The sequence below is a fragment of the Moschus berezovskii genome, chromosome 9 (genome assembly GCF_049115385.1).
Source record: "Moschus berezovskii isolate FMDL1 chromosome 9, NW_MosBer_1.0, whole genome shotgun sequence".
Taxonomy (NCBI): domain Eukaryota; kingdom Metazoa; phylum Chordata; class Mammalia; order Artiodactyla; family Moschidae; genus Moschus; species Moschus berezovskii.
In genome coordinates this window covers 58,663,757-58,679,019 of record NC_142468.1, presented here as the reverse complement: position 1 = coordinate 58,679,019, position 15,263 = coordinate 58,663,757, and the positions used below count along the sequence as shown (strand labels likewise).

Here is a 15,263-nt window from a genome sequence, read left to right as displayed (position 1 = left end):
GTAGAGAGTGGGTTCATTTCTGATAGATTCTGTCCAAATTAAAAAGAATAGCTTTTAACCGCCCTCAGATTATTTAACTTAGTGGAACCCCACTGTATTTTTGTTAGCCAGTGATGAAAAAGCCAACAAATAACTTTCCTTTGAGTAATATGAACAACGCCAGAAGAAAGCATTTTATGTTAAAGGGTTGTGTGTTCCCTTAATTGCCATGGTCTCTGGCGTTCAGTTCAGTTCAGTTCAGTCGCTCCGTCGTGTCCGACTCTCCGCGACCCCATGAATCACAGCACGCCAGGCCTCCCTGTCCATCACCAACTCCCGGAGTTCACTCAAACTCATGTCCACAGAGTCAGTGTTGCCATCCAGCCATCGGTCTGTAGCGTACTGAGTGTGTTTTACCAGGTAAATTACTAGTCCAGATGGCTAACATTTTGGAGGATATAAAACCAAAATCCATTTCAGGAAGCTATCCACTTTGCATAGTTTTGGATAGGATCCATTCTAGTTAGTGGTAACACTCTTATTTGTTTTTAAAATACAGATTTTAACTGTATGCTTTTTTGATTTTTACCTAGGTTAAACAATGTTCTCCTATGCTTGAGATCTACGTATCCTACAAGAACTAATCAATGGTTTTTCATCTCCTGGAAATAAAAACATAAATATGGTGCCAAAAGAACTCCTTCCCTTACTCTGATGACAGTTTATTTGGCCATACTTTTATATTGAAGAGACGTATACAGATTGAATTACTCGTGCGGAGACTCTGTCGTGTAGGATCATGGACCATCCTAGTAGGGAAAAGGATGAAAGACAACGGACAGCTAAACCCATGGCACAAAGGAGAGAACATTGTTCCCGACCATCCGGCTCAACATCCTCTGGGGTTCTTATGGTGGGACCCAACTTCAGGGTTGGCAAGAAGATAGGGTGTGGGAACTTCGGAGAGCTCAGATTAGGTAAGAACTTGGTTCTTATTATTGGTTTAGACTAACAGCAACAGCAGAAGCTGTAATAAGCTTTGATGTGTTTCAAGACACGCATTTTATAATTTTATAAGATGCTCTTGTAATGAGGAACTGTTAAAAGAACTGAAGAACTCGTGAAGGTGACTATAGTCATTGTCAGGTGTTATTGGTATCCAAGGTTCATCCCTCTGTGTGTGTGATAGGATTTAATATTTTCCGCCAGCGCTGAGATTTTATGATGAAGGGAGATCCGCATGCAGGTAACAGTAAAATGAAGATTCTTATTTAGTTGGTTGGAGAGATAGAGCCCTTTTTAACAAACTCCCAGTTGATTGAGATGCTGTTGGTCCTTGAGTCACATTTTGAGAAGGGTTATTAAGGCTTTATTGTAATTCAGACTCTGCCCCTAGTAAAGGAAGAGTAAATCCTTACTCAGTGATCCCATACTTACTCTGCAAGGAGATACATCAGTGTTTAGAGAGGTTTTCCAACTGATTCTGTGTTTACATTCCTTCCTGGAAGTTCCAGCATCAGGACTAAGCTAGAGCTCCAAGGAGAAACTTTGCAATTTTTTATTTCCCAACCAAGAAGAGAATTTTTTATTTTGAGTATTAGTTTATATGTGAGATGATGAATAATGATAAAATCATCTAATTTGAAGATGTGAAATTGGGAAGAAGGTACATTGGTTATTTAGACACTTTTTGTGACCTTCTCTAGGTGAATGCAGAAGAGAAAATGAAAGATAAATTTGTGATGTCATCAGCTTAGAGATTGTGACAGATCCTTTTTTAGGCTAATTTTTCATAACTGTTGAGGCTGTATATTATTATGAAGACCTATTGTAAGAGGCTTTGCCCTCTGAGGGAACAGAGCATGGGAGCTTAAGATGATTTTTGTTGATTGCCTCTGCTACTTCTTATGATTTTTCAAAAGAAGATTGAAAAAAATCTTCTCATCCCCCCATACAGAAATTCAGCTGCACTAGCCAGAGATCACTGGGTGCAGAATTGAATTTAGGGATGCTGAGAATGAATTTATTTTTACCACTAGAAGACTAGCAGCCTGGAATTTTAAGACCTGACTAGGATAATGAAAGCCTTTTTATATTTAGTGATGTGTTCATGTTCGGGTTAGCAAAGCCAGCAGATGCTACTGAGAATAGGAGTAAGATGTGTAATTTCACACTGCTTGAGTTCCTATCAACTGTTGAGTTGCTTTAGCAGCTAGGTTTGTGAATATTCATTTATATAATGGATTGACTTTGCTCTAGCAACACAGTAGTACTTGAATTAAATAGAGTATGACATAAACATCCACAGATTACTGCTGAGAGTCAGTTTATAATGTATATAAATTCATGCTTTCTCAAAACACCATGAAATTGCTTAGTTTCTATAAGGATGAAGGAAAATTTTGGTCAGTGAAAACTGGAAATGTATTTTAGTTACTTGAGTCTGGATTTGTATTGTATATATGATCTTTATGTTTACACAAAAATGGAAAAATCTATTCAAGTCGAAGGATAAATTTGTAGCCTATGTATATTCTCAGACTGGTAAAGTGTTGTGTTTTATTTCCTGTAATGAAGCTAGGGTAATTATGATGGGTCTCATTTTGACTTGCCTTGTAGTCAGTAGAAAGAACTCGTCTTTCTTTTCAAGTGGTTTTATTCTTGTGTGCTGATGAGGTTTTCATTCGTTCTGGTACCATTACTGTTAGGGCACTGTATCTGGGAATACTTTTTATTGACAGAAACAAGAAAAGGAACGTTCAGAATCATTTGATGTCTTCCTGACAATAGGGTGTGCTATATACTCCATTCCATTGCCCTCTTTCAAGTAGAGGACTGTGCAGATGACAGAAGGTATAAACTGGAAAATTCTGAACTCAAGAAGGTGCAGATGGGCCTCCATCCAGGCTGCCATTACAGGGCTATGCTTTCTTCTCCAAATTCATTTCTTTCTCTAACTACACTGTCCCTTCTGTCCCTCAAATAATCAATTGTGTTCGTGGTTCAGAGCCACACCTACAATTCCTTATGTCTGCAGAATTCTTTCTTCAAAATTTTGCTTAGCTGATTGCTTCTCATTCCTCAGGCCTCAGCTTTCATGTTACTGTCTCAGAGAAACATGCTGTGACTTCTTTCCACCTCCATTTAAAATAGTACGTTTTTCCCCAGCCGCATTCTATCCCATCAGACTGCTTCACTTTATTCATCACATTGATCACTGTCCAAAGGTATTTTATTAATATATGTTTTCCTGTTAATTGTCTCTCCTTATACTAGAATATAAGCCCCTTGGAGGGCAGGGGATTCTATCTGTATTATTTGCTGCTGTTATTTGTGGCATGGATGAAAAGACAGCCAGATGAATAGGAAGCAGAGGGGCAGGAGGAACATGAGCATCTTTGGGTTCCTGGTAGGAGGGGGTCACGGTGGGTAGTGGCCTCAATGTTTAGATAGACTCTTGGATTCCAGACAGAGAACCCTCCCCAAAAAGGTGATGATCAGTGTATTTTGGTTCTCTGTGAATCTGTTTCCACCATATCATCCATTTAACAAACACTTATTGAATATTTACCATCTTGCTGCTGCTGCTAAGTCACTTTAGTCGTGTCTGACTCTGTGCGACCCCATAGACGGCAGCCCATCAGGCTCCCTCATCCCTGGGATTCTCCAGGCAAGAACACTGGAGTGGGTTGCCATTTCCTTCTCCAATGCGTGAAAGTGAAGTCGCTCAGTCGTGTCTGACTCTTCGTGACCCCATGGACTGCAGCCTACCAGACTCCTCCAACCATGGGATTTTCCAGGCAAGAGTACTGGAGTGGGTTGCTATTGCCTTCTCTGACCATCTTGCTAGTCTTTGGGAACGATACAGAGGATAACATGGTGTCCCTGCGAATCTCACAATCTGGGGGGAAAGATAAGTCAGGAGTATGGGATTAACATATACACACCACTATATATAAAATAATCAATAAATATTTACTGTATAGAACAGTGAACTTTATTCAATATCTTGAAATAACCTGTGAAAGAAAAGAATCTGAAAAAAATGTATATATGTATGTATAACTGAATCACTTTGCTGTATACCTGAAACAAACATAATATTATAAATCAACTACAATTAAAAAAAAGAATCTCACAGGCTAGTGGTAGAAAGAGAAAAACAAATTACAGCGTAAATAAGTATTATAGTAGATTGTGTAAAAACTACACTGGCAGAGAAGGTTAATGAAGGTTTCACAGAAATGTGTTATTTGATTGAGAGTAGGATAGGACTTCACTGGTAAGCCCAAGGAAGAAGGAGTCTGCACCAGCAGAAGGAGTCTGCACACAGCTCTGTGTGCTGTGAAAGTGTTTAGCAGAGTGTCAGAGCAGCAACATTTATACATGACTGGGTTGTGGGATGTGAAGCGAAAGAAAAGTAATAGATGAGGCTGTAAGATAGGTTGGGACCAGATTGTGAAGTGTTTGCGTGGTATTAAAGCATATGGACTTCATTCTATAGGCAGTGGAGTAGAACCATCAAGGGTTTTATAAAACCAGACATTAAAAAAATAAAATAAAACCAGACATTATCTTGTTTGTAGTCTAGAAAGATAATTCCCAGTATAAAATTAGATCAGATAGAAAAGAGGTTGTGGATTTTTGCTCTCATTGTAGTACTTGTCACTTTGAGTTACGTTCCTTCATCTCTCTACTGCAAGATATGCTTGATGGTAGTAATTTGCTTTATTGATATTCTCATATGTATTCATATTCTTAATTCCTTTTATGTGTATGACATATAACGGGTACCTAAGTAGTCCAGGTCAGAGGTGGCTGGGCCTGCCTTAGCTCTGAAAATGGCACTGAGATGCAGAGGAAGGGGTGATTAGGGAGAGATTTTACAAGTAGACTTTAGGCAGGATTTGTTTGCCAGTTATTTTAGGGGAAAGGGTCAAAGACGGCTGAGTTTGCCAGGTTGGGAATACCAAGTGAATGAGGAAACCTTTACCAGAGATAGGAAACACAGGACCAGCGTAGGCAGTGGTGAAGGCAAGTAGTTAGACTTGGTGAATATATTGACTTTGAGGAGTGTGCAGCACATAGGCACAAATATGACTCAGACATAGAAAAGTTTAGGCATCAGATAGGGATTAAGAAATCATCACTGTGTAGGTGTTAATGAACATGCAATCATGAGTGATGAGATGATGTGGAGCTTGTGTGAGTGGGAGAAAGCGGGTGCATTTAAGGGATGCTAGAAGAGGGAGAGCCTCAAGAACAGAGAAGTTGAAAAGTCAAGAGAAGAGTTTCTAGAGGGTTCGAGCATTAAGCACAGCCTTGTGCCCTAAGGTTAAACAGAAGAAGCTAATTATTACAGCCTTTGGTCTTTTACTTCTGTTTATGTATTTCTGATGACTCCTTTTTTCCTTCCTTTTCTTTTTTTATGAATGCATGTATTTTTGTAACCAGGAAAAAAAAAGCAATAAACAAAAAGCAAAGCAAAAAATGTGCCTTTAAAGGCATATTTTAAAAAAGAAACCATGCTGTTGCCCCAAATTTTTTAAAAATTCTACTTAAAAGCATCTCCAAAGATAACCACTAATTTTGTTTAATTAATTTAATTTTCCAGAATTAAAAAATGCTTGCTGCTGCTAAGTCGCTTCAGTCGTGTCTGACTCTGTGCGATCCCATAGACGGCAGCCAACCAGGCTCCGCCGTCCCTGGGATTCTCCAGGCAAGAACACTGGAGTGGCTTGCCATTATCAGGACATATTATAGAAATGCAGTCAAACTGTGCTATAAACTTGTTTTTAATCACTTAATACAGCATGAACTTTTGTGTCAGCTTACAGATCATGCATTTTTAATGTCTGTATTTAGTAATTTATTGAACTTCCTTGGTGGCTCAGATGGTAAAGAATCTGCCTGCAATGCAGGAGACCCGGGTTCAGTCCCTGGGTTGGGGAGATCCCCTGGAGAAGGAAATGGCAACCTACTCCAGTATTCTTGCCTGGAGAATTCCATTGGCAGAGGACCCTGGCAGCTACAGTCCATGGAATTGCAAAGATTTGGACACGACTGCACGATTGACACAGTCTACACAGTATAGTAGTTTATAAGCCGGTCTTAATATACAGATAAATTATTTCTATTTTTAAATTATAAATAATATTATTATAAACATCCTTATAGATGCTTGTAATAAATACGTCCTTGTAGTCCAAACTTGGTCGATTATTTTCTTAGGATAAGTCCTGGAAATGTACTTTCTATGTCAGAAATACATACATATTTTTGATCTGTTCAGTTCAGTTCAGTCACTTAATCATGTCCGACTCTTTGCGACCCCATGAATCACAGCACGCAAGGTCTCCCTATCCTTCATCAGCTCCCGAAGTTCACTCAAACTCATGTCCATCGAGTTGGTGATGCCATCCAGCCATCTCATTCTCTGTCGTCTTCTCCTCCCGCCCCCAGTCCCTCCCAGCATCAGAGTCTTTTCCAGTGAGTCAACTCTACATATTGTCAATTTGCCCTCCAGAAAGATAATTTCCCTGATTTCCCTTAACTCTCTGTGTGAGTGTGTATGTGTGAGTGAGTATGTGTGTGTATTTGTTTCTCTACTTCAGAAACCTTGAACATTATTGAGAATGTTTTCATCTATGCTAGTCTGACAGGGGAAAATGGTATCTAGTTAAATTTGCATGTGTTCATGGGTGAAGTTAAACATCTTTACACATTTATTTATATCTCTTCTTTTAATCCTTTGTGGCCTTTGCGTATTTTTCAATGGAAAGATTATTTCTGTGGAGTCTTACCTATGTATATTGCCTCAATAGAAAGGGGAATTTTGAAGATTTGAGAAAGGAAGATTGATGAAGGATGATTATGGATAAAGGTAGGAGGACCTGAAGGATCTGCAGGTTGTTTTTTTGTTCACTGTGAAACAATATGGGGAAATATTTTGCGGACTTAAAGCCTCTTGCTAAATCAGGTCTGGAAAGAATCGTGTAAACATTTGTTAAAAATTATTGTATTCCTCTAGGACTTAGAAAATATATATACCTGGTCTACAAATACCAGTCTTTTTTCTTTCTTAGTTGCAAAAATAAGTAGATAGGTGATTTCATATCCTAATAGGTATGTATGTACCTATGTTTATGGGAGACCCTTTAGACTAAATAGTCAGGCATATAAATTTTACTAATGATTTTTATACTGTCTTTGTGAAGTAGGATATTGTTAAAAAATGTTTTTTCTTACAAACAAGAAAATGGAGGCACAAAGAATTGACTTTTTTGTTCTCTTTCATCTTTGGTATCTGGTGAAATATGCAAAAGTACATTAGAACAGAAGGATGTTTCTGACAGAGGTAAATTGTCCAAGGCTATCAGCTTTTCGGGTGACACACTCTTCCCTTCTAAAATAAGACACTTATTTCTGTGGCTATAGAGCATACACAGCAATTTCTCTGCATGTTGTACTTTCCTTATCTGGATTACTTGACTATCGCTGCTGCTGCTGCTGCTAAGTCACTTCAGTCGTGTCCGACTCTGTGTGACCCCATAGATGGAAGCCCACCAGGCTCCCCTGTCCCTGGGATTCTCCAGGCAAGAACACTGGAGTGGGTTGCCATTTTCTTCTCCAATGTGTGAAAATGAAAAGTGAAAGTGAAGTCACTCAGTCGTGTCCGACCCATAGCGACCCCACGGACTGCAGCCTACCAGGCTCCTCCATCCATGGGATTTTCTAGGCAAGAGTACTGGAGTGGCTTGCCATTGCCTTCTCTGTAACTATCGCTGCTGCTGCTAAGTCACTTCAGTCATGTCCGACTCTGTGTGACCCCATAGATGGAAGCCCACTAGGCTCCCCTGTCCCTGGGATTCTCCAGGCAAGAACACTGGAGTGGGTTGCCATTTCCTTCTCCAATGTGTGAAAATGAAAAGTGAAAGTGAAGTCGCTCAGTCGTGTCTGACTCTTCGTGACCCCATGGACTGCAGCCTACCAGACTCCTCCAACCATGGGATTCTCCAGGCAAGAACACTGGAGTGGGTTGCCATTTTCTTCTCCAGTATGTGAAAGTGAAAAGTGAAAGTGAAGTCACTCAGTCGTGTCCGACCCATAGCGACCCCACGGACTGCAGCCTACCAGGCTCCTCCATCCATGGGATTTTCTAGGCAAGAGTACTGGAGTGGCTTGCCATTGCCTTCTCTGTAACTATCGCTGCTGCTGCTGCTGCTAAGTCACTTCAGTCGTGTCCGACTCTGTGTGACCCCATAGATGGAAGCCCACTAGGCTCCCTTGTCCCTGGGATTCTCCAGGCAAGAACAGTGGAGTGGGTTGCCATTTCCTTCTCCAATATGTGAAAGTGAAAAGTGAAAGTGAAGTCGCTCAGTCGTGTCCAACCCCTAGCGACCCCATGGACTGCAGCCCACCAGGCTCCTCCATCCATGGGGTTTTCCAGGCAAGAGTACTGGAGTGGCTTGCCATTGCCTTCTCCGTAACTATCGCTAACAAACTTCAGTTTACCAGTCAGTCCTGTTTCTGGCAGTTGTGATCATTACAGTTTACGGTTGCATATTATATAAAGCATGTGGTTTATATTGCATCCCACAAAATCTTGGAGCCCTTAATTTCCTACAAGAGAATGAGAAAGGAAAAGTAAGAGAGGAAAAAGTCTCTCTGTTAACTTTATATTGAGTTTTCAATAAGATTTTGTTTAAAAGGTATGGTTCTGTTGTGTTAAAATTTTTTTGAAAGCATTCATGTGAAAGAATATAGGCTTAAGATAAAACAAGATTTAAAAATATTTCTTCTCTAGGTGAAAGTAAAATCACTGTAAAATCAAATGTTTAGTTTTATAGTCAGTTTCTTAGGAAATCTTAGCATTTCAAACACATGAAACTCAACCTATATCAGCCCAGAACCAAGCCAGTCAGCAAAACAGAAAAACTGATGCACAGTCAGCCCTCCATGTCCACAGGTCTCTCCTCTGTGGTTTCCAACAACCAGAGGTGGAAACTATTCAGGGGAAAAATGGTCCCATGAAGTTCCAAAAAGCAAAATTTGAATTTGCCCTGTGCATGTGGAATTTTACATAGAATTTACATAGTATTTACAACTGTTTACATAGCATTAACATTGTACTGGATGTAATAAGTAGTCTAGATATCTAGATCTAGTATACAGAGGATGTACCTAGGTGGTTATATGCAAATAATATATACCATTATAAGGGCCTTGAGCATCCACAGCCACAGATTTTAGTATCCATGAAGGTCCTAGATCCAATCCCCACAGGTAGTAAGGGGCGATTTTATTTGTGCTTTTACAACATTGTTTAAGTTTCCCTATAAATTTGCAAGTTTTTAGGGTTTGTGGATACAACAAACTAAAAACAAGTTTTATTTATTTACTTATTTATTTATTTTAATTTTTGGCCACACTCTGCAGCATGTGGAATCTTAGTTCACCAATCAGGGATCGAACCTGCACTCCTGGCATTGGAAGGCAGAGTCTTAACCACTGGACCACTAGTCCCCAAAACAAGTTTTAGAGTCTTGTTATTATTTTCTTCAAGTGATTTAAAGAGAGAGTCCTGGAGTCAGATTGCCTCTCCAAGTTTCTTTTTTTTTCTCCATAAAAATAGGGTAATAATAATATCTACTTACAGATATATTATGGAGATAAAATTTAGATAATGTATATAATCACCTAAGATAGTGATTGATGCATAATGAGCACTTGGTGTTTTTTTTTGTTGTTGTTTAAATTTTTATTTTTTTCCAACTTATATGAAGAAAATTTTCAAATTTTTACAAAAAACTAAAAAGGATATGGTAGTGAGTATACATAATAATACTTAGATTTAGCAGTTGTTAATATTTGTCCCATGTGCTTTATCTCTTTGGAAATATCTAATGTGTGTACATTTGTGTTTGTGTTATAGTAAATTGTAAGTCTGACAAAACATTTTTCTTCCCCTCAGAAAGAATTATATAGGTTCCCACTTCGTAAGTATGTAACTAATTGTATCATTTGTTTTCCACAGTATAATAGGCTCTGGGTTCATCCACCTCACTAGAACTAACTCCAATTTGTTGCTTTTTATGGCGGAATAATATTCCATTTTATATGTGTGCCATAGCTTCTCTATCAATTCATCTGTCAGTGGACATCTACGTTGCCTCCATATCCTGACTATTGTAAATATTGTTGCAATGAATATTGGAGTACACGTGTCTTTTAGAATAGTGATTTTCTCAGGGTATATGCCCAATAGTGGGATTGCTGGGTCATATGGTAGTTTTATTCCTAGTTTTTTAAGAAATCTCCACACTGTTCTCCATAGTAGTTGTATCAGTTTACATTCCCACCAACAGTGCAAGAGGTTTCTCTTTTCTTCACATCCTCTCCAGCATTTATTGTTTGTAGATTTTTTAATGATGGCCATTCTAACTGGTTTGAGATGATACCTCATTGTAGTTTTGATTTGTCTTTATAAGAGCTGACTCACTGGAAAAGACTGATGCTGGGAAAGGTTGGGGGCGGGAGGAGAAGGGGACGACAGAGAGTGAGATGGCTGGATGGCATCACCGACTCAATGGACATGAGTTTGAGTGAACTCCGGGAGTTGGTGATGGACAGGGAGGCCTGGTGTGCTGTGATTCATGGGGTCGCAAAGAGTTGGACACGACTGAGCGACTGAACTGAACTGAATAATAAGAATGTTGACCAGTTTTTTATGTGTCTGTTAACCATCGGTTTCTTTGGGGAAAAGTCTGTTTAGGCCTTCTGCCCATTTTTTATTGAGTTGTTTGTTTTTTTGATATTGAGCTGCTTATATATTTTGGAGATAATCTGGAGATATATGTTTTTTATAATATAATTTTAATGAAAATAACTATGTGTTGATTTTAAAAGCCTAATCCCTACAGTTAAGCATTTTGACTTTTCAAACAATGTCCTCTATTACTTCTCAGGTTTTTGGCTAACATCAAGTGCAACCAGTGTCCTCTAGATACCTCCTTTGTTCTAAATATTTTTTTCCAACATTAGATATTGTTTATTGATTTTTCTCATAGTTAATATCCCCAATCACATATATACATTCCTCACATTCTCCCAATATATTTATGTCATACATTTGGGGTTAAAACATTTTTCTACGTTTATAGTAGAAAACATAGCATTATGGTTTTGGACATAGCATTCATAGCTGAGCTATGAGAGCACTGTTGTATTTCCTTCCTAGTACATTTGCATTCCTTCTTCCTTTAGAATTAAAAAGTACTGATATTTGACTTTTTAAAAAATTTTTCTTTTGTATCTACATACCTTTTATTAATTCTTCCTCTCAGGTTACCAACAGAATTGTAAAATTTCTGTCAATATGATTAAGTAATCTTAACATTAAATTATTCTACAGTACACACGTGTTAGCTTTCTCAGATCTACTAAGTCAGTTACTATTTTGGCTATTTATTTACTTCTCATTTCCAAAGTGTTGATATCTCTAGTCTGCTTTTTTCCCCACCTATTTTGCTTCCTTTTGGCATTTCATTGGGCTTTTGGAAAGGCATAGGGTGAAATGCCTAAATTTTATCTGTCATGTTAAATCAGAGGTCTCTATGTATCATATATTTTTATTCAGGAAAGAATTTGACAACTTTTTGTAGTATTCTAGAAGACATATAGAAATATGAGCTAGCTAATAAGATAGTTGAAGAGATTTGTAGTTTTTTTTACCCACCTCATCAAAGAAAATTGAATCATTATCATCACAGATGCTAAACAATAGAGCTCTGTATTTTGGTTCCATTCAGTTCAACTGTGAATGTTATGGAGATCCTTGAAGGAACATACTAATGAAATCCTCACATAACAATGCTTGAGGTGGGGCAGCTAATACAGTGCTGGTTAACAGAATCAAGATTTAACATTAAATCGAATAAGCAATGAATTGAACAAAAAATCTTACTTTGATTCAAGAATCCTACTCTATAATTTAGGTCTGACAACTAGATTGTCAACACTTATGTGAAAAAGATGGCTGTGAGATAAGAGTGGGAATTGCCCCCAAAAGCTCATGATAACTTAGACTGATTTAATAGACATAAGAAGTCCAGATCAGACTTCCCTGGTGTTCCATTGGTTAAGAATCCACCTGCCTGCACAGGTTTGATCCCTGGTCTGGGAGGATACCACATGCTGCAGGCCAACTAAACCCCTGCGCCACAGCTACTAAACCCTTGCACTAGAGCCCAACTACTGAAGCCCGAATGCTGCAATTACTAAAGCTTGTGCACACTGAAGCCCATATTCCACAAGAGAAGCCGCCACAGTGAAAAGCCCACACACCACAGTAAAGAGTAGCCCCCACTTGCTGCAATGAGAGAAAGACCATGTGCAACAGTGAAGACCCAGAGAAGCCAAAAACCAAAAAGTAAATGAATAAAAGTCCAGAGCAACAAAACTTAAGATCTTTCTTAAGTTTTGGACCTCTAAGGAACTTTGGCATTGTCTACTCTAAACTGCATCATTTTAAAACTGAAAGAAATTAGAAATTAAGTAATTTGGTCAAGGTAAGATAAACTAGCTTGCCACAGAGTTGGAACTAGAGCCGAGATCTGTGACATCCCGGACTGATATTTCCAGTATGTGTCACACAGTTTCACCATGTAGTGGTTAAGTGTACAGTTGAAATATTACATGCTTGAAAAATATAAGGTTTAAAAGGACATAAGAATTAATCCCTAATTCCAAAGGTGATAGATAATCACTGACATTCAATTTAATTGTACCTCTACCAAGAAAAGAAATATAAGGTATAAAATGATAGCCAGTAATCTTTTCTTCAGGTATCACTATCTAGTTTCTATGTTGGACCAACTTTATTCTTCAGGGATTTTCTGAGAGGTAAGGAGGGAAATTTGAATGCAGAATTCCAAAGAATAACAAGGAGAGATAAGAAAGCCTTCCTCAGTGATCAGCGCAAAGAAATAGAGGGAAACAATAGAATGGGAAAGACTAGAGATCTCTTTAAGAAAATTAGAGATGCTCAGGGAACATTTCATGCAGAGGTGGGCTCAATAAAGGGCAGAAATGGTATGGACCTAACGGAAGCAGAAGATATTAAGAAGAGGTGGCAAGCATAGACAGAAGAACTGTACAAAAAAGATCTTCATGACCCAGATAATCACGATGGTATGATCACTCACCTACAGCCAGACATCCTGGAATGTGAAGTCAAGTGGGCCTTAGGAAGCATCACTACGAACAAAGCTAGTGGAGGTGATGGAATTCCAATTGAGCTATTTCAAATCCTGAAAGATGATGCTGTGAAAGTGCTGCACTCAATATGCCAGCAAATTTGAAAAACTCAGCAGTGGCCACAGGACTGGAAAAGATCAGTGTTCATTCCAGTCCCAAAGAAAGGCAATGCCAAAGAATGCTCAAACTACTGCACAATTGCACTCATCTCACACGCTGGTAAAGTCATGCTCAAAATTCTCCCAGCCAGGCTTCAGCAATACGTGAACCATGAACTTCCAGATGTTCAAGCTGGTTTTAGAAAAGGCAGAGGAACCAGAGATCAAATTGCCAACATCCTCTGGATCATCAAAAAAGCGAGAGAGTTTCAGAAAAACATCTATTTCTGCTTTATTGACTATGCTAAAGCCTTTGACTGTGTGAATCACCACAAACTGTGGAACATTCTGAAAGAGATGGGAATACCAGACCACCTGACCTGCCTCCTGAGAAATCTGTATGCAGGTCAGGAAACAACAGAACTGGACATGGAACAACAGACTGGTTCCAAATCAGGAAAGGAGTACGTCAAGGCTGTATATTGTCACCCTGCTTATTTAATTTATATGGAGAGCACATCATGAGGAACGCTGGGCTGGATGAAGCACAAGCTGGAATCAAGATTGCCGTGAGAAATATGCATATGACACCACCCTTATGGCAGAAAGCGAAGAGCTAAACAGCCTCTTGATGAAAGTGAAAGAGGAGAGTGAAAAAGTTGGCTTAAAGCTCAACATTCAGAGAACTAAGATCATGGCATCTGGTCCCATCACTTCATGGCAAATAGATGGGGAAACAGTGGCTGACTTTATTTTTTTCGGCTCCAAAATTACTGCAGATGGTGACTGCAGCCATGAAATTAAAAAACGCTTGTTCCTTGGAAGAAAAATTATGACAAACCTAGACACCATATTAAAAAGCAGAGACATTACTTTGCCAACAAAGGTCCATCTAGTCAAGGCTATGGTTTTTCCAGTACTCGTGTATGGATGTGAGAGTTGGACTATAAAGAAAGCTGAACGCCAAAGAATTGGTGCTTTTGAACTGTGGTTTGGAGAAGACTCTTCAGAATCCCTTGGACTGCAAGGAGGTCCAACCAGTCCATCCTAAAGGAGATCAGTACTGGGTGTTCATTGGAAGGACTGATGCTGAAGCTGAAACTCCAATACTTTGGCCCCCTGATGCGAAGAGCTGACTCATTTGAAAAGACCTGATGCTGGGAAAGATTGAGGGCAGGAGGAGAAGGGGACGACAGAGGATGAGATGGTTGGGTGGCATCACCGACTCAGTGGACATGAGTTTAGGTAAACTCCGGGAGTTGGTGATGGACAGGGAGGCCTGGCGTTCTGCAGCCCACGGGGTTGCAAAGAGTCGGATACGAACTAAGAGACTGAACTGAACTGAAGGAGGGAAAGCATTGGCTAATTGATTAATAATTTTTCATTTTAATTTTGCAAAGTATATTTTTGAAATTTAGGGTAAAATCACAGTGGAGGATATTATTCCTTATTCTACCTTTGGCCTTTTTTTTTTTTTTTTACCTTTAGCCTTTTATCTGGATAAGGTGCAGTGGGAAGTAAGGCTGGAGATGTGAGCAGAGCTTTATCTTGATTGGCTGTGGGTCACAGTACAGATTTTGGACTTTGTCTTGTTGGCAATAAAAGAGAAAAGAAAAACTTGGAAGTAATTGTGTGTCATGTTTTCCACCCGCACCAGAGATCATAAATTAATTAGAACTTCTGATCATTTTTCTGTATTGTTTAAAAAAAAACAAGAGTGATCTTTTTAAATCTAGTGATGCTGACATCTAAAGGATAAATACAGGAGTTCTCCAGTTTGAATGACAGAAAGCTGAAACAGTAAATGCCTTGTGATTTAAATAATTCTAAATGTTTCTTTGATTAAAAGGCTTTTGCAGGTAGTTTAAGGTGATGCTTGTACTGTGAAACTCAAAGTTAACAGTTTGTGTGTCTGTGTGTATGCGCGTG

At 38.9% G+C, this 15,263-nt stretch overlaps 1 protein-coding gene across 4 annotated transcripts in view; it reads left to right on the top strand.

Moving 5' to 3' along the window:
* The window catches only part of CSNK1G1 (casein kinase 1 gamma 1), a 161,433-nt gene that overhangs the window by 49,249 nt on the left and 96,921 nt on the right, over nt 1-15,263 (top strand). For all 4 annotated transcript variants that reach the window (XM_088839688.1, XM_055437367.2, XM_088839687.1 and 1 more), the window contains exon 2: nt 573-956. In XM_088839688.1, coding sequence (XP_088695814.1) covers nt 779-956 — 178 coding nt within the window. In that variant the 5' untranslated portion in view covers nt 573-778. The remainder of the gene's footprint in view (nt 1-572; nt 957-15,263) is intronic.